Genomic DNA, 22,928 nt, shown 5'->3' on the forward strand with positions numbered 1-22,928 from the left:
AGATGACAAGAGATGTTATTAAAATACTGGTTATTGTACACTGTAAGTTGTGTTTTCCTTTGTTTTCGATTTCCACTATGAAATGAAGGAATAATTTTTCGCTAATTTTGTTTATTTTTCAAGAAGTATTTATAGTTTTATTTATTACTTTTATACTATTGTATATTTTATACGCATTATATACACATATATTCATTACTAAAATTCTTATATGGGAAGTTAAATACCCCAAAGAAATACACATGATCGATAAGATGTTGATGTGCCCCTTAGGAACAATATGTATATGACTTCGTAATTTTCTCAGTCGATTGGTATATATATTTTAAACTTTTTTCCAGTTAATGTTGAGATTTAATCAGACGAAGAGTTCTTTGAAACCTGGAAAGCTTGTGGGTAAATAAACCTTGCATTTGAATATGGTCATTCAGCGTGTATATCCTCATTTTTTACGCCATATAACGCGTTTAAATGACATTAAACAATAAAATGAAATATCATTTAAATAGTAAGTTTTTTCAAATTTGTTACCTTTTCTATTAGATGCACTTATTTACGAAACGTTAACAGAAAATTGTATCTTGTAAAGTTTTGTTTGTTTTAATGGAATATCTCGTGTTTTCAAGGAAAATAATAATGATTGCATTTGTTTTAGTTTTTCTTTCGTCCATTTCTCATGAAACAGATGTACTTGTTTTGTTTTTCTTTTAATTTTGCCTATAATGCTTCACGCTTTTAAGACTTTTAAAGCTCTATTGATTTCCTAGAATTCGAGAAATATGTAAAAATAACTACGAAGACAAATATTTTTTTTATTAAAAACAACAAACGTTTAACTGTAGGCCACACACTAAAGAATCTCGAGGTGGAAATCATTGAAAACTTTATATTAAGATACTTACTTTTCGGATATCATTCCTAAGAACCCTTCTTTTGATGTGACTTCCCATAATCTCTTCTTTATTTAATATAAACATCTAAACATAAATATGTATATTAAAGTCATATATACAAACTTCAAAACATTTGGTGGTATCATTTCAAGAGCACAAAATAGATAACATTTAAGCATAATCTGTAAAAAAAATCTTTTTAACACTTTTTTTATGAGTATTTTGACTCTTAGATATAAAACGTCAAACAAAAATATTTCCTCCTATTAATCTAATCTTATGTTGACACAGTGTGATCAAACCTGATCTATCAAATTACTGCCAAGTGAGTGTCTGTTGTTTTCAGAACATAGAACTTACATATATTTAGTTAATCTACACCAAGAGTACATACTTTTGTTTTTCAAATATGGTTGAAAATTAAAAATGACGCTTGAAAATTTTCAATGCGTAGAAGTTTCTGAAAATATATTATTCATCATGTGAACAAATGTAAGTAGTTCTTTGAGGAAGCCAGTTCTTGATTGTTGCAAAGTCTCAAACTTAATAAGGAGTGAACCTGTTTCTTTAACTGTAATCACGTTCTTGACTCTGTTACTGATACTTAAAATTAGTTAGACACATAATGTAATATATTGCATTTTATCTTGGAAAGCAATTTCAAGAGTCGCAAGTATTTAAACATGCAGTTTCTTATATCTATCCTTCATAGAAAAAAAGTTTGAAGAATATGGTTGGATTCAGATAGAAGCTCTGAATATGTCTTGAAAATTAGTCTCAAACTACAAAGTACAGGATGCGATAGAGTAGAATACATTATTTTACTTAAAGAAATACAGAGAGGTAGTGCAAAACCTTCAAAACTCCAGATTCTCATAACTTCTGTAATCTTTACCATCAAACCAACATAAAAACACAATATCCTCATCAAATCTGAGACAATGTCATCATATCCTAAATGTCATCTATACTGCAGTCAAACAAAGACTCGTTCAAACAATTAGTAGCAGACCGAGTTTTCTACGTAAAAGTTTTCTCTTCAGTCCTAAACACTTATTATACATAATGGATTTAACATTACTGATGTAATTTTGTTTTACAACATGTTTGAAAACTTGCTTGAACAAAAATAATAAATTTTGGGTGGTAATACTCATATTTGCGATTAACAAATACGTTAGTCTTCGGACAGCTGAAAGTTATAAATAATTCAGAAAGTAAAGTTCATGAACTTCATTTTAACTCCATTCCATAATACTATGACTCCAGCTTGTTAACTGAGTGAATTGCAGGCGACTTCTTCAAACTCTACGCAATAACCAATACTTTAACGTTAAAAACTTGTCTTCTTGACAATGACAACACAAGGGACCAAAGCGTCAACCGGACTTTTAAAAATATTCTTTCTTGTTTATAACGTTGTAATCTTTTGGAACTAAACAGCATTATTCGGCGCACAGCTTTACTTTCTCATTCTTTGTTATTTATTATCATTTGAATATGTAATCAGTTTCTCTAATTCATTTATTTTTGTTGTTTTCTTTTTCCATTTATCAACGGTAAACTCGCTTGTTTTAAAATGTCATAATAATCGAAAGTTTGCAACTGAAAATATGATTTTTAAAAATCTTTCGGAAAACGTTGTACCTTCTAGAGGAATCTTATACTAACATGCTTAAAATAATTTTAAATAAGTCTGGTTGGATGAAATAGACAAATCATTTGGTTTGCAAAAATTTACTTAGTTTTAGAAAACAAAACGGCTCTGTGCTTTTCGTAAAATTACGTTTTCAATAAAGACCATAAAAATATTTTACTTCAAAGGTGTAAAATATAGACTTACCATAATTGTAATTCCAATAGAAAAGCTCAGAAAAAGAAAACACATCAATGGTATACGAAGTAGAAACGCAACATCTGAATGAGAGTACCACAGCATACTGAAAACAGTGTTTTCTATTGCTGTAATTGTGTAGTACAGGATGCAATCTCTTTTAATGGGTGCAGATTTGTAGTTGAAGTAACAAAACGTAGAAATAATTCCCTTTATAGCTGACAATAGGAAATCTTCTGTATCGCTTTCAGAAATAAGAATAATACATTTAGAATATTAACGTCACAATATTTTATTTTTTTAATTCAATACAACTTGAAATCCATAAACAATTATCATATTTAACACAAATGTTTTGAAAAGCATTATAGAACTTAAACCAGCATTCAAATGCTGATAAAATATTTCTTTTCTCCAGGAATTCTAAAATATAATGCCTTTTTAATTTCATAAGTCAAAGAAATGTTATCCGTAGAAATAGCCCGTAGATAAACGCACGAAAACGACTTCTAGAAATTTAAAAAACACTTCTATCAGTTTGTGATGGGTTACATTTAATAAATATTTCTAGTACAAAACTGAATGTCAGAGTTCTTCTACAAAAACAACTGCGTTCAGAATATTGTCTTTCTTACAAGCATACAATTTTCATTTCATGAGTTTTATTGTTTGTTTCTGAATTTCGTGCAAAGCTAACCAGTGCTATCTGCGCCAGCGGTCAATAATTTAGCAGCGTAAGGAGAAAGGGAAGGCAGTTAGTCATCACCACCCACCGCCAACTCTTGGATTACTCTTTTATCGACGAATAGTAGGATTGATCGCCACTTTATATCGTCCCCAGGGTTGAAAAACGAGCATGTTTGGTGTGACAGAGATTCGACACCGTGACTTTCGCATTACGAGTCGAGTGTCTTAACCATCTAGCCTTGCTGGGCGACTTCACAGCTTTTAACATTAATTATTAAGCTGAGCTGATACCATTCAGAATTATAATGTTTAATTTACAGTGGTATAAATTTTGGTACATTAAGTGATTTGACTTTCTTCTTTGTAGAAACATGATCTTAATCTCATTAAACATGAGGAACAGTAAAATATATACCAAGAAATATCTTTAATAATAAAAATATATTAAATATGATTAGAACAATAATGTTTACCAGTTGCATCTGAAAATTCTACCGCCTTTCCCTAAATTCATCAATATTACGAAAGCTATCCGCAGTCCACAGTAGATACCAAAACTTTTCAGGCTAAAAGAAGCAAAAAAGAACGAGCGCCATCACACGGGAAGCAATGCTGAAAAATTGCCATAGGAAGATAACAACTTTAATCTTCGTTTGAAAACACAGCCTGTATTCCATAAACAGACTGTTGTAATATGAGACTAGAGACCAAGTCAATGAAACGAGAGATGAAAATATCGATACGAGTCGCACAATAACTGGAAAACAAGAAGAAATCTTAATATAAATTCATACTAGAAGTTAAACTGAGTTAATACATACAAGGTTTTCTCGTTTTGTTTATGACAATACAGTAAGTATTAATCATTATATTAGGATTGCAATTAAATATTGTTATCAAATGCAAATGAACTCCAAATCCTAAGCACGTGTTTGTTTGCATTTATTACTCTACTGAAAATACTATAAACGTTTTTAACATCAATTGATATGCTTGCTAATTAGATATTGAAGTTGTTTAGATTGGAAATTTACTAAACTACAGAAAATATCCAGTTTTGAAATTTTCATATTAACTACAGATATAACAGTGCCTTAACACTTTCTTAATCAGAAGAAATTTAAACAATTTTCTGTAAGACAAATATGATTTGTTTTAGATATATTAATAAATACATCAGGCCTTACAGTCTTTGTATGCTTGTCCTGCAGGGTACAAAGCATTTCTAGGAATAATCCTAATCTGGATGAATGCTTGAATCAGCAACTGTGGAGCAGCCTCCATGAACGTTTCACCCAGTCGCAGTTCAGCAGCATTTAAGAAGCAACTGCAGAAGCGGTCGTAATAGTAGTTCTCGTCTTCTTTATTGCTCCTCTGGAACTTAATACCATACCAAAACGCCTCGAAAAGTCTAAGGAGAGAAATATATTTTATGAGGACAACGGAGATTATTTTCAGAGGAATAAAGGATTGAGTACATTGACTTTTTACATGTCATTAAATTCCAAAACGTGAAACAAATCACACAGTTTTAGTTATTTACGAAATATTATTCTAGTTGTGAACAGCTTTTACTAATCAGAAGTCGCATTATTAATCAATTTACTTCATACTGCAAGCAAGAAATGTGAAACAAACCCTTTGTTTATATAAATATACTGAAATTATATTATATATATGTACATATGTTTTGTTACAGCAAAACCACATCGAGCTATCAGTTGAGTCCACTGAAGGGAATCGAACCTCTGATTTTAGCGTTGGCAATTCTTCGATTGAAAACTTTCACAAACATTGGGTTTTCTCCATAGCAGACTTGTTGGAGTTATAACAAAATGTATTTTTTTTCGGTTTGTCTGTTGTCAAGCAAAACTATACAATGGACTATTTGTGCTGTGTTCACCATGAATATTGGAACCCAGTTTTGAGCTTTATATATATATCCTTGTATCGGCTTAAATGACGAATCTAATAGGTAGAAAAATTATTTTAAAATATGACATTAAGTGCAGATTTTTTTAAAATCATATTCCTATTAGTTTTACCAATGTGACAAAGACTTATAGAAGAAATATCACTTGTGAAATAATGTTTTCCAAACTACTGATTGTGAGTTATAATGTGCAAAGTGAGATCAATATGGAAATAAGTCTTCTGCCAAGTTAGTTTTTTAAAACAACTATAGAACTATTTGTTTTCAATACCTCACTACCTTTCGTCTTTCAAACCGTAATTTTTAAGTATCATAAACTTTTATGACTAGCGTTTATTCGTATTTTTTGTAGTAGAGATCGATTCTTCGACTTTTTTAGCGATTGTGGTGGGTATTAGAGTCGTCATATTATTAAATTTAACAAGTTTTATACGCTACAAATAATTTATCCAATTAATTACTTTTCTAGGCTATTATACGCTTAGGGTTTCTACCGTTGATTGTTTTGGGTGTATCCTTATTTAGCTGCTGTGGTAGATCGGCAGGGGATAGATGGATTAGAAATGTTGTCTCGTTCTAAAGACTTTACTAAGCCCTATTAAAAACTTAGGAATGGCTAGAGAAATTGGTATTGTATATTTCTTTTACTGTACAGATAGCAGCGCAGTGTATAGGTGATCTATTTCAAGTGTAAAAGTCCATAAAAGTAGTAGCTGCTATCATACAAAGTTACATCTCTAGCATCGGTTTCCATTCCTCCTCCTGTTATAAAAATAGCAAACACTTCAGCTACATCATCTTCTACGTCTCATCCAGCCAATACATTTTTACATTGGCTGCGACGGATACATATATTGCACCGCACGTGTTTGTGTTTCTACTATCTCAGATTAACTATAAATGCTATACGTGTCGTACTCACTTTTTGAAAGCCTGTAGGAACAGTTTTCAAGCAAAATTACACCAACTTATACCAACTCGTATAAGATGTTATACATCCTTTTACACCAAAATATAAATAAAAATATAGACCCATAGCACTAAAATCCAGAAGCTCCAAAAGAATACCCTTCTTCTTGTCAACTCCACTATTTTCGTGTTATTTGTGGAATCAACTGTTTGTCAACTCTTTCATTTATGAAAAAAACAAGTTTTAGAAACACTAAAAGACAATTTGTGCATACAGCAAGCAATCTATATATATTTTAATAAAGCTCATGGACCAGTTTTATTATTTGTATTTTAGCAAATCTGCGGTGACGTAATTAACTACTTTTCTAACTTAGTGTTTCCCTTTATAAACAACGATGTAGAAGTGAATCTTCTAAGACACCTCCACCCCAATCATTTTGTTGATAACAATGCCTGTTATACCACACATATTCAATAGCAAAGTGTCTTAATAAGTAATTCTTCCCACAATATCGGGGTCCTCACCAAGTTTGACAATGTACTAATCTGGATTCGCCCTCCATTTGCAATACATGTCAACTACAACATCTGACACACTCCTACAAATTCAAGGAAGAACTAACTCACAAACCTGATGATTCCATTAATGTAAGTTATGTTGGAACTACCAGTACAATGACTCACTATATGAACGTCGAACAATATAAGACATTCTGAGATTTATTACAATTATTATATAATTATTCTTTTCGTTTTTCACAAACCAGTCTCCTTTGCAAACTTTACGAAATGGGAATCTCATGATTTTATTATCTTTAACGCAACTTTCCACAAGATAACACTAAAGGCAAAAATTATATAGTTACAAGGTTTGTTGCTGGGACTATCCTTCAAGTATTAGCAGAAGTGATTGACAATCTGTATTCGTGTTAATTTACCCTTCCAGATTTATTATCTTTCACAGAACAATTTATTTTTGTAATTCCTTATTCTCGCCTTATAAGTATACCTTTCTTCCAGAATCGCCACACTTGCTACAATGTGTGTTTGTTCTCCTACTTCATAACCTCTTCCATTACTTGGATAGAGATGGCAAAAGTTATATTATCTTGACTGACATCAACTATCATAACATAACGTTTTCGGAAATCACTTAGCTGTGATTAACTTTCCATGACATTGATAGATCTCTGTTGCTTCTTTCTTCTCCAAGCCATCCGCATCAGAAACATTAACATTCGGCTCTCTAACACTTGTAAATATCTTTGTGTCGTCTTTGATAAACATTTAACTTGGAAATTCCAAATGAAGGCTCTAAATCGTAAGACCAGTCAACGTTTCAAGCTTTTGATATGCCTAAAATAAACCCTCTACGGCTTATATCTATCCTTTCATTTAGAGACATGTAAGACCTTGTCTGACCACGTGTTAACCCACAATGATTGTTTTTAACATAATAGTCGCTACTGAATATTTCATTATACACAAATTATGTTTTTGTGAGGGCTGTATGTTTGTTGTATCTCATCCGACTTAATGAGCTATTGTTAGGATACATAATATGGTAATATGGGTGAACAATTTCCACAGACCTTTTAAAGTTTGCTGAACAATTTTGCAGTGTTTACCTGTTGTTTTTATTATTAACCGTATTTTGTTAATTCGCTGACTTTATTTTAAACATGATATTCGTGTGTGTACATGTTCTGATATAAAATGGGGACAATATTCCCTAACTTTGCATGATTTTTTTGGAACATTCTCTCTAACTCTCTGTTGTTCTTTTCAGGTTTTCGAATTTGTAGCCATCCCTAAATATATGTACTGTATACAGCGTAAAAAATAACGTCCACAACTCTTGTGAAGATTCTCAATGTGTAATATTAGTATGATATATATATATCATATTGTTTTTCTATCAGAATGTTTTAGCAGATCTTGATTGAGTATGTGCGTATAGCCTCCACAGAGTTTTGCACTGATAGCCTAGAAGAAAGGTAGCAATTTAACACAATCCACCGACAACTCTTGAGATAATATTTTCTGAACGAGTAGAAGGATACTATTGAACGATAAAGCCTTGAAGTCATAATTTATAAAACACTAACCAGACCCGACCAAATAGTAAAATAATCATTATAAAAAGGAATATATTATATACAAATTATTGTATTAAAACGTTATTTATTAGTTTAAAACTTTTATCTTAATTTCATATTGTATTTTAATTCACGTATTCAATTTCATCAGTGCCAATGATATTTACTATACGTTAGGGTTGTTGTAAGTACTTCACTTGAAAAATGTAAACAGAACACTAATGAACTTAAAATAAATTAAGGTGAGCTTATTTCATTCGAATATGTGTACTTTAAAATTTTTGTGTGTTTAATTTTTAATGTTATTGTTTTTAATTACTTTTATGCTAAAACTACACGTTTCTATGCAATAAAACACGACTACACTTTACATACAATTATTTACAAATGAAAACTCATGTGCCTGTTTACATCATAATATTAGAACGGTCCAAGAACTATTGTTACGTGACAAATATAAATCTGTTCAACAAACAAAGATAAACCAGGCTGACAATGCACTAAATGTTTCTTTAAAACCTCATTAGTGGTTTAAAGGTTATGTTACTTCTTTTTCCGAAGGTATAAAATAATCATTAACGTAGAAAGATGAAACAAGAAAGTGGAATCCATACAGTCAACTTTGACCACATACCTATAAAGTCACTTGTTACAAGTCCCATATATATCCACATTCACGTTTTGGTTTCTACTTATGGCACACTACGTTAGATTATCTGCTGGGTCTACCGGAATCAAACTGGCTGCGAGTCCGTAAACTCACCACTGTACCATCGGAGGACATACATTTGGCATGCTTAAAAATATTTCTGGTAGAAACAGAGAATATTTGTGTCTCTGATCTGTTTAAAGTCAACTGGTGCATCTCCAATGAAAATATGAGCTTTTGGTCTTTTAAAACACTTTCATCCATTTCCAATAAAATTTTGTATCTTTAATTTGCTTAAGCATGTGCTTGAAAGTCACAACCCTAAGCCATTAGCCGGTTTGTAGAAGGAAAAAAAAACTAGGTAGTTGTCACAAATCAGATTTAAAATGCATTAAGTAATTCGAGTAATAAATTGATCTTAAAAAGTATTGGGTAATTTTGATAAAGTATGGAACAGCTTACTTTGTAACAACAGCTATAAAACATATAACCTACTGGTCATCTTACGAACTGGTGGTAATTAATCGTTATTAGAAAATAAGTTATTATCATTGTAGCGTGCATACACAGTTGATGTAGTTGTAATAAATATTTAAACAACCAAATGGAAAATTTAGTCTCTCAGTGACACAGCGGTATGTCTGGTGGACAGAGCATAGATAGTCCATTGTGTAGTTATGTGTTGAACTTAAAATTAAACAAACATGATGTTTAATATCATAATACAACATTCTATATTTACTAAAGTTTTGAAAGGTATTTACCAAAGTATATTGTTACTAGTTTCATTTAAACACTTACTGGAAAATTAATAACTTTTTTTTCTATCTTCCACAATGAACTTGTTGTTCGTTATTAAGCACAAAGCTACACAATGAACTATCTGTTTTGTTCCCACTACGGTATCAAAACCCGGTTTCTAACAGTACAAGTCCGCAGACATACTGCTGTGCCACGAGGGAGAACCGAAATAAACAGCCACAAACATTTTTACATGGATTAGTAATAACAGCTTTCTGTAGATTTTACACAAAAATTGTACCTTAAAAACACTAGATATACTGCTTTCTTGAATTCAGTCTTGATTAGACAACTAAAGTAATTTAATTTCCCAAACATTAATGCTTTAATACCTTTAGAGTAAAAATGTATTTCTGCTTACCTCAAAACTGGAGACAGGGGAAATACTAAGAATATCACACGAAATATCCATCGTCTGGCGCTTACAAACCCTTTTTCGAATTTCAAGTACCAAACGAGACTCCATAACGTATGTAGAAGTGATGATGAAACAATGGTTGCTACTGTTACTCCAAAATAATTTTTATTTCCATTTCTGTAGTACTGATAACAAACAACGATATCCAACGCAAAGTCTATAATGAAAAACACTATCCCAGCCACCGTGCCTAACTTGTTTAATAATGTGAATTTGTGCCTTTCGTCAGTTAAGAAACAGTCTCGCAATTTGTCATCTAAGAAATAATTATCATTATCCTCGACTTCAAAATCCTGAAGACAATCAGAGTTTGTCTGGTGTTCTTCATCAGAGTAACATGTTCCATCGTAGTTATCACCATTGCCGATGTCTTCAACCTGTTCAGAGGTCATCTGGTGTTTTTCATCGAAGTAACATTCGCCATCGTTTTTTTCATCATGAGCAATGTTTTCATCCTTTAGAAGATGATCAGAGATTGTCTGGCGTTTTTCATCAAGGTAACATTCGCCATCATATTTATCATTATGATCGACGTCTTCATCCTTTTGAAGATGATCAAAGGCGTTCTGATCTTTTTCGTCCATCATACGTCATTCGACTATAACATACAAATTTTATATCTAAGATACTACTTAAAGAAAGAAGACCAAAATGAATTGTAAAAATATTATTTAACAATCTATAGCTGTCTGTCAGCAACACATTAAAGGTATGGATACACATATATTCAAAATCATAGCTTTCCGTTTTTAAGCTGCACAGTCTGTACAATGTCCACTTCAGAGAGTTTGCTTGTTTGTTTATAATTAAGCACAAACTACACATTAGACTACCTGCTCTCTCCCCATCATGGGTATCAAAACCCGGTTTCTAACGTTGTATGTCCACGTACATAACGCTGTACTAGTTGGAGGCACCACGGGGAGTCGATTCCTGGTTTATAGCATTGTAAGTCTGTAAACTTACCTTTAACCTAACAGTAAACATAATAATATCTAATTATCATTAAAGACAAATTATATTTATTTATTATTTATTGAATAATACTGATAATCTAAGATCATTATTCAGATAAGTTTTGTAATACATAATATACTGTTCAATAAAACAGATTGTCACGAGAAATGACTACATCTTCCAGGGCAACTTATTTAAGAACATTGAAAAATGGTCTAATACCGTTATTAATATACGTTCTGTAAAGTTACTATTGTTGACTAGAATAGCTTGTTACAGTAAATGAGTAACTTTGCGAGGACAACATTTAATCTTAAATACCATATAACCAGATATTTGTTACACGTGATATAATAAAGATCTCAAACCTTATACTGAGCATCAGCCCTAGCTAGGTATAACATTCAGGTAAAATGGAGATAACTTAGGATTGAGACCGCATAATAATACGAGTTCTAACCTACTATTTGCCACAAAAATAATTACCACACAATAACAATTAATCCACTATATTAACCTTGTCTAAAATAGTTTTTGGTCTAGGTTTCTGATTAGTTCGTATTCAACAGCAAATTTATGATAAATACGTGGAATGTATCTAGGTATGTGTACATTAGTTTAACCACTGATTAACTACTCTCAACACTGCAACTGCTTAGTATTAAAGCGACTTTATCTTTTATTAGTCGCCTTTGCCATAAAGAGAGACTTGTGAGTTTATGGGTAGCACTTCTATCATTTAGCTCAGTACAAAGTTTGCTATGATTTTTTCATAATACCTTAGGCAAGGAAGACGCAACACGAAGTATTTATCAATTTCTTTAATGTTAAAAAGTAATTTTATTAATGTTTTTTTTACACCTACTTTAGATTTATCATGAAATACATTACATTTCAAAAAGTGTAAACAATAAATCCAAACAAACAATAAACGTTGTTAAACAAAACGAATTAACACAATAATTTAGTTATTTAGAAATATTTAGTTACATTTTTTTACAATGTGATAACCAGATGAAGTGGACTCTAAAACTGGTTTAAAATTTTATATAGGTTTTGTGTTTTTAATATGAACAGCATGGTACAGACATAGTCATTTCTAGCTTAGAACTGCTGGTTAAATGGAGGACAACCACTTAACAGTATCTGTCGCTTACAAGAATACTCTTAATGAAAGACAGATTCCACTGTTATTACTTTTAGAACACGCCTTTATCTGAAGGTGAGTTAGACTTGAACTATGGATATTCCGTTCTGCAGATCGGCACGCTAACTACTAGAACTAATCCAGTCCACCTGATTTAGCATATTAAAGTATATAATTTATAACATGATTCAAAGTCACTTTGAGAAATTAAAAGTTTTTATATTTCTAATAATAAATTCAAATGTTCACACAATGTAAAAACTTTAACCAGCTTTATCAAACACTATGATATTATGTAGATGGCAAACAAAATTCTGCTTGAAAGTGTGTCAGTTCTTCTTCTTAGTAAGTCTGTAGTCTCCTGTACCTGAAACGTGGAAGAGCAGTCGCATAACTGATGACGTAAAAGATAGAGTATAAAACGATTTTAATCAGTATTTATACGTTATAATAAAACTAAGTTCAAGGTAACGTAGACGCTCAGTACAGATTAAAACTCACAATGTGTGTCGTGCGGACAAAACAACTTACAGGACACAGTATATATGTGTGTGTTATTAAAAGGAGTGATAATTTAATAGTTTTCCACTTTCTGTAGTTCAGACTGATAAACCAAACTATCATATATTTTCAAAAAATATGATCTACTGGACCATTACTATACATATATTAAATTTCAAAGCGTTGTAAAAAAATGAGATATAAAATATCCGAGTTTCATAGAATTTCTTCCTTTTTTAGCATTGAAAGTATAGAAATTTTATTTGATAGAAGAACATACATAGCTTGCATGGATTTTTTTTTTCAAATTTAGTACTTTGACAGATCTTTAAAACATACAATTAAATGTTAAGTTCAGTTTAAATACAAGTCGTGTGCATTGTTATCGAACACAAATTACTCAGTGTCATCAAAAAGGCCCACTCTTACGCAAAACACGAGCTATGTATCTCAAATATTTACAACAGCGTCACGTAAAAATAAAGGTGGACCTTTTTTTGTCACTTGGATGAAATGCGGCTGATTTATAGTAGCAAAATTATAGGGCGAATTCTATACAAGTATTGATTAGGCCAAGCAAATCAAATTAGCAGTTTCTAGCTTAAGTTTTAAAAGAATCACACTGGTTACCAACTTTTAAGCGCAAATTTACTAAATTTTGCGAAATCATTCTAATTAAATAATGTTCAGCGTCATATATTTTCTCGTAAATAATGATGCTTGATACAGCTGTACCGTGTACCTGCGGATGGTTACATGATCGTCTTAATATACTTTTTATGTCATTACTGTAAAGGAAATTACTAACAATGTTTTAAATTGGGAAAAACTTCCTCGTTTATTTTAAATAAACTAGTTGTTTATTGAATGTATAGGTCTGTTTGTTTTAATTTCACGCAAAGCTACAGGAGGATTATCTGTGTTAGCCATCCCTAATTAAACAGTGTAAGATTAGGGAGAAGGTAGCTGGGTCATCACCATCCACCGTCTACTTTTGGGCTATTCTTACCAACGAATATTAGGAATGACCGTCACATTATAATGTTCCCTAGGTTGAAAGAAAAAGCATGTTTGATGTGAAGGGGTTTCGGACCCTCGATCCTCACATTATAAGTCGAACGCACTAACCACCAGGCCATATTGGTCTGTTCCGAATTATAAAGTTGCGATCCTAAAGCTAATGTTAGTATCGAGTGTCATTTTCTTACTTGCTATGGTTTATTGGTGTGTATCGTTAGTTAAACGAATCGAGATACCTTTTACTGACAGTTTAGATCAGTGAAAACAAAAGCTCTCTTTCAGAAGAATCCAATTTTAAAAACGATAATGCCATGAATTCGCACTTAATATTTTGTAAAGTGAAATAATAGATAAACTCTTTTATTGACTGTCACGTTCACTAACATATAAAACCACTTCTTCGATACAAGAAAAATATATGGATAATTGTAATACTTGGTTAAACTCATGGGGGCGTTATAATGTGATAGTCAATCTCACTGTTCTTTGGTAAAAGAGTAGCCCAAGAGTTGGAGGTGGGTGGTGATGACTAGCTGCCTTCCTTCTAGTTTTACACTGCTAAATTAAGGACAGGTAGCGCAGATAGCCCTTGTGTAGTTTTGCGCGAAATCCAAAAACAAACAAACAAGTTCAAATGTCGTAGTGATGCGTGTTTGTGGCTTTCATAAATAGTATACATAAAACTAAAATTACAATGTTTAATTTCTTCATAGTTGATCTATGTATCATTAGTGAGATTTAAAACTCTGTTTTTTTATTTTCTTGGTATTTGATAACTTATCTTACAAGTTTACTATGAATGATCAGTTATAAAATCATAGAAACTAATCTGAGATCCATAACGCAGTACCTGAAGGTTTGTTTCAGTATTTGTGTCAACAGTCTTGTTTGCAGTTTGTAATTTTACTCGCATACACTGATGAAAACCTATGTAGCATACAAAAGCTTAGTAACAAGTTATGATGAGTCAAACTACATATTCATCAAGGTTGTAAAGTTAACCTCAGTTACATTTTTTTTCCAGATTTATAATACATCCTTAAGTAATGAAGAAAAAGAATATTATTTTTGAAGTCTTTGTAGCCGAATTAGGGAACATCCGTTATTAAAATTAAAACATCTTTATAAAGCTTAAGTTAGCAGGTCTGCGTAAAAGTATGAAAAGCAAATTATTGGTTATACTATAATATTTGCCTCATTTAATGTTATGAATTTTACTTATAGAAACAAAACAGTAGGAGTATTAAATATTAAGTATAGAACTGCAAACTATAAGGTAACAATAAGGAATTATAGTAACACTATCCTTATAAATATAATCAGCCTATAGTATCTTCGTAATAGCATCTACCTGTAGTAATACTGCCATTTCTAACTCTATCAATCTATAGTAATATTGCCCTAAGTAACATCGTTTGCCTACAGTATTTTAAACCACAATATTTTTCCAGGAAAACATCCTCTGGCGAGTCACAATGGGACTATAATATCACCTCTCCCCTAACAGAACGCCCTCTGACCTCACTTCGTGGAATTATGACAACATCATTTCCACCATCCTATAAATTGTCTGAAACAGCCAATCAGTATATGTGTTTATAGTGTACTCGTAACTACTTATGAGCTAGTAGTTTGAAAATCTATTCCTTATCTGAATTTTTTACGTTAATATCTATCTCGGCGAAACATATACATAACAAAATGAAACTAAAACTACCCGAAATTTAATACAAAAGTGTATGTTACTCTGATCATCTGTATTTGATGCAAACTCTTAATACCCCATGCAACCAAAACGTAAGCATAAAATAATTTTATTTGTTTGTAATTAAACACAGAGCTACACATTGGAGTATCTGAGTCCTACCCACCATAGGTATCGAAACCAGGTTCCTGGCGTTGTAAGCCCAATGACACATCGCTGCGCCACTGAGGAGCATAAAATAATTCATAAATCACATGATATCCAAAACGTAATATTCACCCACAGAAAATGTTAATCGGATTTTTGGTTAATACGAATATAGTTATCAAGGATAAAACTGTTTTTATCATGCAGAAGTTTCTGAGAGTTACTACAATTCTAACACAGTTATAAAAACAGTTAAATACAACAAAAACATATTAAGCTTAGTGTGCGACTTAAGTCTTACTGAAATCGAAAGATGTAAGTGATTGTACTTTGTGAAGATTTTCAATAAAAATATATGATACAAAATACATGATCTATGGAAGTGAAACTGACGTCACAAGCATAGTGATGAACAAACAAATGCGGAATAAGCAGCAAATTTCTATCATACTTCAGCTACGTTTTAGATTAATTCTCCAAAATTTTCTCGACAAGTGTTACTGCCCATTTCGTCTCTGTTTGTTAATTATCAATACTTTGCATAAACCAACTATAGAATATAGAGTTGCTTCACACACACTCACAATGTTTTGTATCTTGACAGCTTCGTGCACAGTACCAAGTCGTTTCTTTCCTTTTTAAATTACAGTCAAAGTAGTTCTTTAGCTGTGACACCAAATCAAAAGGGTTTGGATTTTATTACATATTCAAACAGCTGTTTAATATTTTTAACACCGAAAAAAAGAAAAGAAAATGTAATAGTAACCCAGGAATATGATGAAACCAAATCCTGGAAAACATACTTATATGTCTGTTTGTAATACCAGACATAAATAAGCTCAGTATATGAATGACTAAACATCAGAAATTAAAAAAAAAAGTAATAAACACTTGTCACGATCCCTTTTTATCAAATTATTTAATTACACAGACCTACGAATGTAAACTTAATAAAAGTTGTTTTGGTGTCAGTAACGGATTTTTTATAATTCAGCTACGTAACTTTCAAAAATAATAATATTCATATTTTCTGTCACGTAATGATTTTTATTTTAGAAATCGAGGAGAAAAAATTATTACTTTGAACAAATTTACAAAAAAATATAACAGAATGTGTTTGTGCTACAACCCTTGTGGACATAAAGACGAAAGAACAACAAAAAAATGTCAAAGTGCATACAGAAACAAATTGCTATCCAGAAATGATACGGCATGCAGTCTATTAACTGTTTGTGTTCTAGCGGTTTGTTTCTTGTGGGTGAGAAAAAAGGGCTGTTGCATTCAATCTTTTATCCTACGACGCTTACAAATAATTAATAAAGCTGAATTATAGCCTTATTTGAGCACCTAATTGCCATTATTGAGTGTTTTACATTTTGTATAAAAATAGTAGTATTCTGTTCTTTTATCATACATATTTTTGTGGAAAATAGTAGAAGAGAAAACTACAACTTATCAATCAGTGACTTAGATTTTAAACATATTATTTCTATATTTCATAAATATCGGTTTCATTTGTGTCACCAGGTGGCAGTGCAAAGTTTCTTATATAACGACCGTTTATGACTTTCTTCCCTAACATAACATCTGCCAAAATAATTTCAGTATAAATAAAGAAAAAAAAAGAATAATCAATTAATATTCCAGGTATCAAGTAGATCAAGTATTTATGCAACTGAGAGAGTTATGTACATTTTATAGATACCCGAGTTTAAAATACCAGTTTAACTATTAAAACAGTATATTATATAATGGTCTACTTTTCTTCAGATTTCGGTAAGCCCAAACCTGGGTGAAGCTCGTAGATATCTTAAACTGACAAAAGTGATATGGTACAAGCGATAGATATAACTATTGAATTATAAGAGATAAAAATCATATTAGGTTATTGACCTACTTCAATTAAATTGTTTAAATGAGGGGAACGAGGAATTTAAAAATCCCAAAAATTATGATGTAAAGATGGCAATGCCGAAAAGTATAAAAATAAGATATGGGTGGTTGCACAAAACCATACAAAATACTTACACTAGTAGTTGGTAAGTACTGAGTCAATCTTATAAGACTGTGTAAGTCCATGTAGCACTATTCAGTTTTAAATACTTTTATTTAAACTTGAATTCATGAAACTGAAAGAAATTCAACATTTAATTGTGCATAAAAGTTACTCTTAGAAATATTTGGATATTTATGCAGTGATTTTTGTATAATTTTGTGTTTTATTTTTACCTTGTTTCTGTACTTTTTTGGAATTACTAACCCTACATCTTACTTTTGAGAGATAACAAACGTTCTTCATAAACAGAAATAAATAATTTCACTCACATAAAGGTAAGAAAATCTATTAGTGTCTTTCTAATCTGTTGTATTCGTTTCAGGCATAAAATTAGTACACTGAAAGTTTGAAATTAGAAATAAAATTTACGTGAAAAGAAAAACAGATTTAATTGTCTATAACATGAATGGAAGTTGTATAAACAAATTATTTACAAAATTTTGTTTGAATGTCATGCCAAGCTACACGAGGTTATCTGTGTTAGCCTTTCATAATTTATTAGACTACAGGAAAAGCAACTAGCCAACACCACCCACCAATAACAAACAGTGGAATTGACCACAAATTCGAGCCCGCAATTCTCATATTGTGAGACAAACGTTTTAACCACTAGGTCAGGTCTTCTACCAGGATATCAAGAAAATATATATTCATATTTTTCATAATTTCATCTCAATGTACATTGATGATAAGATATTGTTAGTTCAGATTCAGAATATAAACTTTCACCTAACAAAAAACCTCTGCAACAAAATCTAACATCAGCAGAAAGAAACTTTAAAGGCTTTAAAATAGCTTTAGGAACAATAAAGATATCGTTATTCAAAAAGAATCGATACAGGAAACTTATCGTGATTCTAACAACCAAGTTAAATGGTAAATATATTGAATGACACGTCTAAGTTTACTCAATCAAATACTCAACTTAATCCAACATACAACAAAAGACTGAGCAAACAGCTCAAAATAGCATTAAAAGCAAAAACTACTACTTTTAAAGTTTATCATTTTTTACGTACAGGTCAACCAAAACACCAAAATTTACAGTTTACCAAAAGATCACAAACCCAAATAAACTTAAGTCCAATTATGTTTTCTTATCGCTCATTAAACTACAACTTTTGCAAATACTATGATGAATTTTGTTTGTTTGTAGCTAAGCACAAAGGTACACAATGGGCCATTGGTGATTTGCCCACCACGGATATCGAAATCCGGTTTCTAGCATTGTAGACTCGTAGACATACCGTTGTGCTATTGAAGGATGATGTATTTTTGGAACCCTGTATTTCCAAAATAAGTACTCAGTGAAAAATCACTTCTCAGCTTCCAGAACACTTACATAGTCTAGACAATAACGCCATTATGCCTAGTTTTGATGTGGTAAACCTGTTCCCTCAAACATTTTGTCATGAATCAAGACAAGTTACTACAAAAATTATCTCAAAATACCCCAGAAAGAGAATGAACATAGAAAGAAGAACGAATTATTACAACTAGACATCTGTTTGATTTTAATTTTCAGTTACACGGACTTGTCTTGGGAAATCCATTATCACTAAATTTAAGTATAAAAGCTGTGACTTGTAATAAAATAACACTATTTATAAGTTATAATTCCGCGCGCTCATAATGTATATTCATGAAAAATCATACGATTTTCTTAAAAAATACAAGTATTTCGGACAAAAGTATTTAGTATCATTTGATTATTTCTGATAAGGATTTCTTTTTCAATCTACTTTAGTCACTAACTCTAACACTGAAATGTCCGAGTGCAAAGTGATTTTAGTGTTAAAATATTTAAAATGATGTCTTCACCTTACACTTTCCTAATTTTATTTGTATAACCTCTAGAATCTCCTAAATTAGTATCAAAACCTTTTTGAGGTTAATACTTATATGTGTCTTGCCATTTTTTTCTACCATATCATTAACCGTAGTTATTTAATTTGTTCTCATCAAGGTAAAATCCAATGAAATTTCTAAAATTAATTTACATAAATATGCACATATATTTTAATTATTCGTCGAATAATCTTTAAATATCTTTTTCGGTTGTGTTTTTAATTTCTACTATTTACCTTTTCACGTATAATTAATTTTCTTTCTCTTACTATTCTGTACAGGTTACCAATTATTCTGCCCCTCTTCACAGTGGCAAAGCACAAATAGCCCTTTATCACTGTGTTTAACAACAAACAACAACTGTTCTACCCTCCAGCAGAACGTCTGCGATATTACAACGTTTGAAACCGTGTTTCGATACCTCATAGTGAGAAAATCATAGAAAGCCCACTGTGTAAATTTGTTTGATATTAAACACAAAACTACACAATGAGTTGTGCTACGCCCTTTACTTGCATCGATACCCGGTTTCTAATGGAATGAATCCGCAGATATACCACTGAGCTACTAGAGGGTGTGTAGTTTTCTGCTTACCTATAAAGATATCCAACTGTTTTCCACAGGAAGCCAGCAACATATTGTGCTATCATCGGGCAACGTGTGCAAGCTTCAAATAAAATGTTTCTTGCAGTAGTAATATTCGCGTTGTAAGTTAATCTTCGTAAAACGATATGAAGTTATTTTGAAGGATAATTTAAACTCTTAAATATGCGTCTTAAAATATAAGTAATATACAGTTCACTAAAATATAAAAGTAAAACATAAATACAGTTTAACTGTCTAACTAAGAACTATTTAGGTGAGGAAATAATACTAACCTATTTCGAGGAAAAAATAGCGTTATCACTACGCAACATTCAGGTGTACTTCGTAATAAATGCTGCCCAGCAATGAGGACTTCTTGATCACGTGATTATACCTTCATCGAAAGTAAACAACCGACGTTTTGTGAGACTCTCAACGAGATTGCAACATTCACAATAAATATTTCTTTGTAGTATAAATCTTTGAATCATCATATGATCCAGAAACCAACAGGAATAAGTTGAAATCTGATGAGGATTATGGGTATGCAATCAATACAAAAAATATAAATGTGGAACTCTGCTCAAATATCATATACCGAGCATTGAGCAGTTATCTAATCTATCCCTAACCATGAATAAAAGTATGAAGTTCTCTACGGCTAATGTTGCCAGGTCTGCTTTTCATGAGTAGAATTGGATTTGTTTTGATTTATTTTTTAAGTGTTCACGTAAATTTCTTGAGAGTTGAGTCTTTCTGGCATTCTTTTATTCTAAGGTCGTTTATTTGGTTTTTGTTGTTGTTTAAACTTACTTCAACACACAATAAAATGGTTGTGGTTCGGCATGGCCAAGCGTCTTAAGACGTTCGACTCGTAATCTAAGGGTCGCGGGTTCGCGTCCCGGTCGCGCCAAACATTCTCGCCCTTTCAGCCGTGGGGGCGTTATAATGTGACGGTCAATCACATTATTCGTTGGTAAAAGAGTAGCCCAAGAGTTGGCGGTGGGTGGTAATGACTAGCTGCCTTCCCTCTAGTCTTACACTGCTAAATTAGGGACGGCTAGCGCAGATAGCCCTCGGGTAGCTTTGCGCGAAATTCAAAACAATAAAATGGTTGCAGGACTGGGTTTGGTGACTTACTGGATTAATAACCTACACATCGTTACACTTTTATAATCATTTTATTCCCATTTTTTTAAACACCCAAGATCGTGAACGTTCTGCCCCTTCCCCTTTTACATGTACTATTTTCCAAGTAAGCCGTGCAAAACGTCATTGTGAGGGTAATTCAGAAAAGATGTTTTAAAATTAAGTGCCGTTTCATTTCGGTTTATTTCGAAAGAATAGGATACCTATGTGAAAATGGATTGGATATAAAAGTATGTGTACTTAACATACAATGTCCGTAAATTGTTGATCTAGCTTTTGACATGTTAGAGTACAAGATAAAGCTCATATAAATAATAAGAATGCGTTTATCCATCATATAGTTAGTATAAGGTACTTTCACAATTTCTCAAACTTCTCAAATGTATATTTCAGTTTTCAAATATACTTGTTTATTGTAAAACGACTGCTTGGTAGCAAGTGTTTTAGCTATTTGGCATCACTGTTGTAAAAATCAGTTAGCAATAATTATAAGAAACGAAGCGCCATAGAAAAATATAACATACATTAGTTAAACGTTCAGGACTAACAATTGTGCAGAATAATCAAATAAGATAGTGATGAAATTGAGATCACAAAAATGCTTGCCTGTCTAGAAGAAGAATTAAAATTTGAAACATGTGAGACGTCAATTTTGTCATTAGAAAACTAATATTATTAATTTTTTAAAGTTGACATTATGTTTATGAATACATACCACGCCTAAGAAAGAGTATCAAGTGACGAAATAATTAAATGTTAAAGGAAACCCAAACTCTGAAAAGCGGATGCTCATGTTAAAAGAACATACCGTAGTTGAGCCCAAATTAGAATTACTTGTTAGTTACAGTTGTGGTTCTACATGATTGAATATAACAACTCTCGCAAAATATCCATGTTTTCATCAAAGATGGCCGCAAATGGCTTCATCTATAATGAATTTGTTTTGTAAATATATACTAGTTATTAGTTTAACCATCAAAAATAGTTTTATTTTATTTTATCATTAACCCTTAAACAGTGGAAATGTTGTAGGTAGGATGATGGCCGCCGTTTAAGGGTTAACAGGAAGATCTCTTCAGTTAAAGTATACACTGTGATTCACACTGCTAACGTATTTCTTCCAAATATTTGTTTAGAATAAACTTGTAGCAGTTATAACTGAGTCATGTGACTTGTTAAGTATCTTTGTTTTTGCTTATCAAGAGAGATATTCAACAGACTTTGAACTTCAGCGCACAGAACCAAGTCAAATCGAGTAAAGGTTTATAGTAAGTATGATATAAAATATGGACCCTTCAACTTTTGTCTCTTTATACACCTATACTACTGTAAAAAAAGTAATATTATTACTTTATGTTAAAAGGACACTTGAAACGTATAAGTGATTATATTATCGTCATGAAGTAGACTGGATTCATTACTATAGAAAAGGTTGAAGGGTTACATTAATTTTATTTTGGAATTTGACCAAAGTTCCTTATCATCACGTCTAATCATGTTCTATTTGACAATAACGTATCTCAACAATAAACCTGCAGCTTAGTTTCAATTACAAAACGTTTCAGCTTTCCTGTCAAAAGCATAAAG

The 22,928-nt window shown here is 31.6% G+C and overlaps 1 protein-coding gene across 4 annotated transcripts; it reads right to left on the reverse strand.

Moving 5' to 3' along the window:
* Window positions 1–2,833: 2,833 nt before the first annotated feature.
* LOC143229344 (XK-related protein 8-like) lies at window positions 2,834–20,694 on the reverse strand. Of its 4 annotated transcripts, none has more exons than XM_076461547.1 (5): window positions 20,486–20,694; window positions 10,170–10,824; window positions 4,602–4,825; window positions 3,888–4,171; window positions 2,834–2,971 (listed from the first exon to the last, which is right to left on the reverse strand). In XM_076461547.1, the coding sequence occupies exons 2-4, from the start codon at window positions 10,811–10,813 to the stop codon at window positions 3,981–3,983; spliced, it is 1,059 nt and encodes a 352-aa protein (XP_076317662.1). In that variant the 5' UTR covers window positions 10,814–10,824; window positions 20,486–20,694; the 3' UTR covers window positions 2,834–2,971; window positions 3,888–3,980. The 4 variants fall into 4 exon arrangements, with proteins under 4 accessions (XP_076317662.1, XP_076317661.1, XP_076317665.1 ...); XM_076461546.1 differs by lacking the exon at window positions 20,486–20,694 and adding an exon at window positions 20,202–20,475; XM_076461550.1 differs by lacking the exon at window positions 20,486–20,694 and adding an exon at window positions 19,844–20,136.
* Between the last annotated feature and the right edge of the window lie 2,234 nt (window positions 20,695–22,928).

This window comes from Tachypleus tridentatus, chromosome 10, assembly GCF_004210375.1.
Source record: "Tachypleus tridentatus isolate NWPU-2018 chromosome 10, ASM421037v1, whole genome shotgun sequence".
NCBI classification, from domain to species: Eukaryota; Metazoa; Arthropoda; class Merostomata; order Xiphosura; family Limulidae; genus Tachypleus; species Tachypleus tridentatus.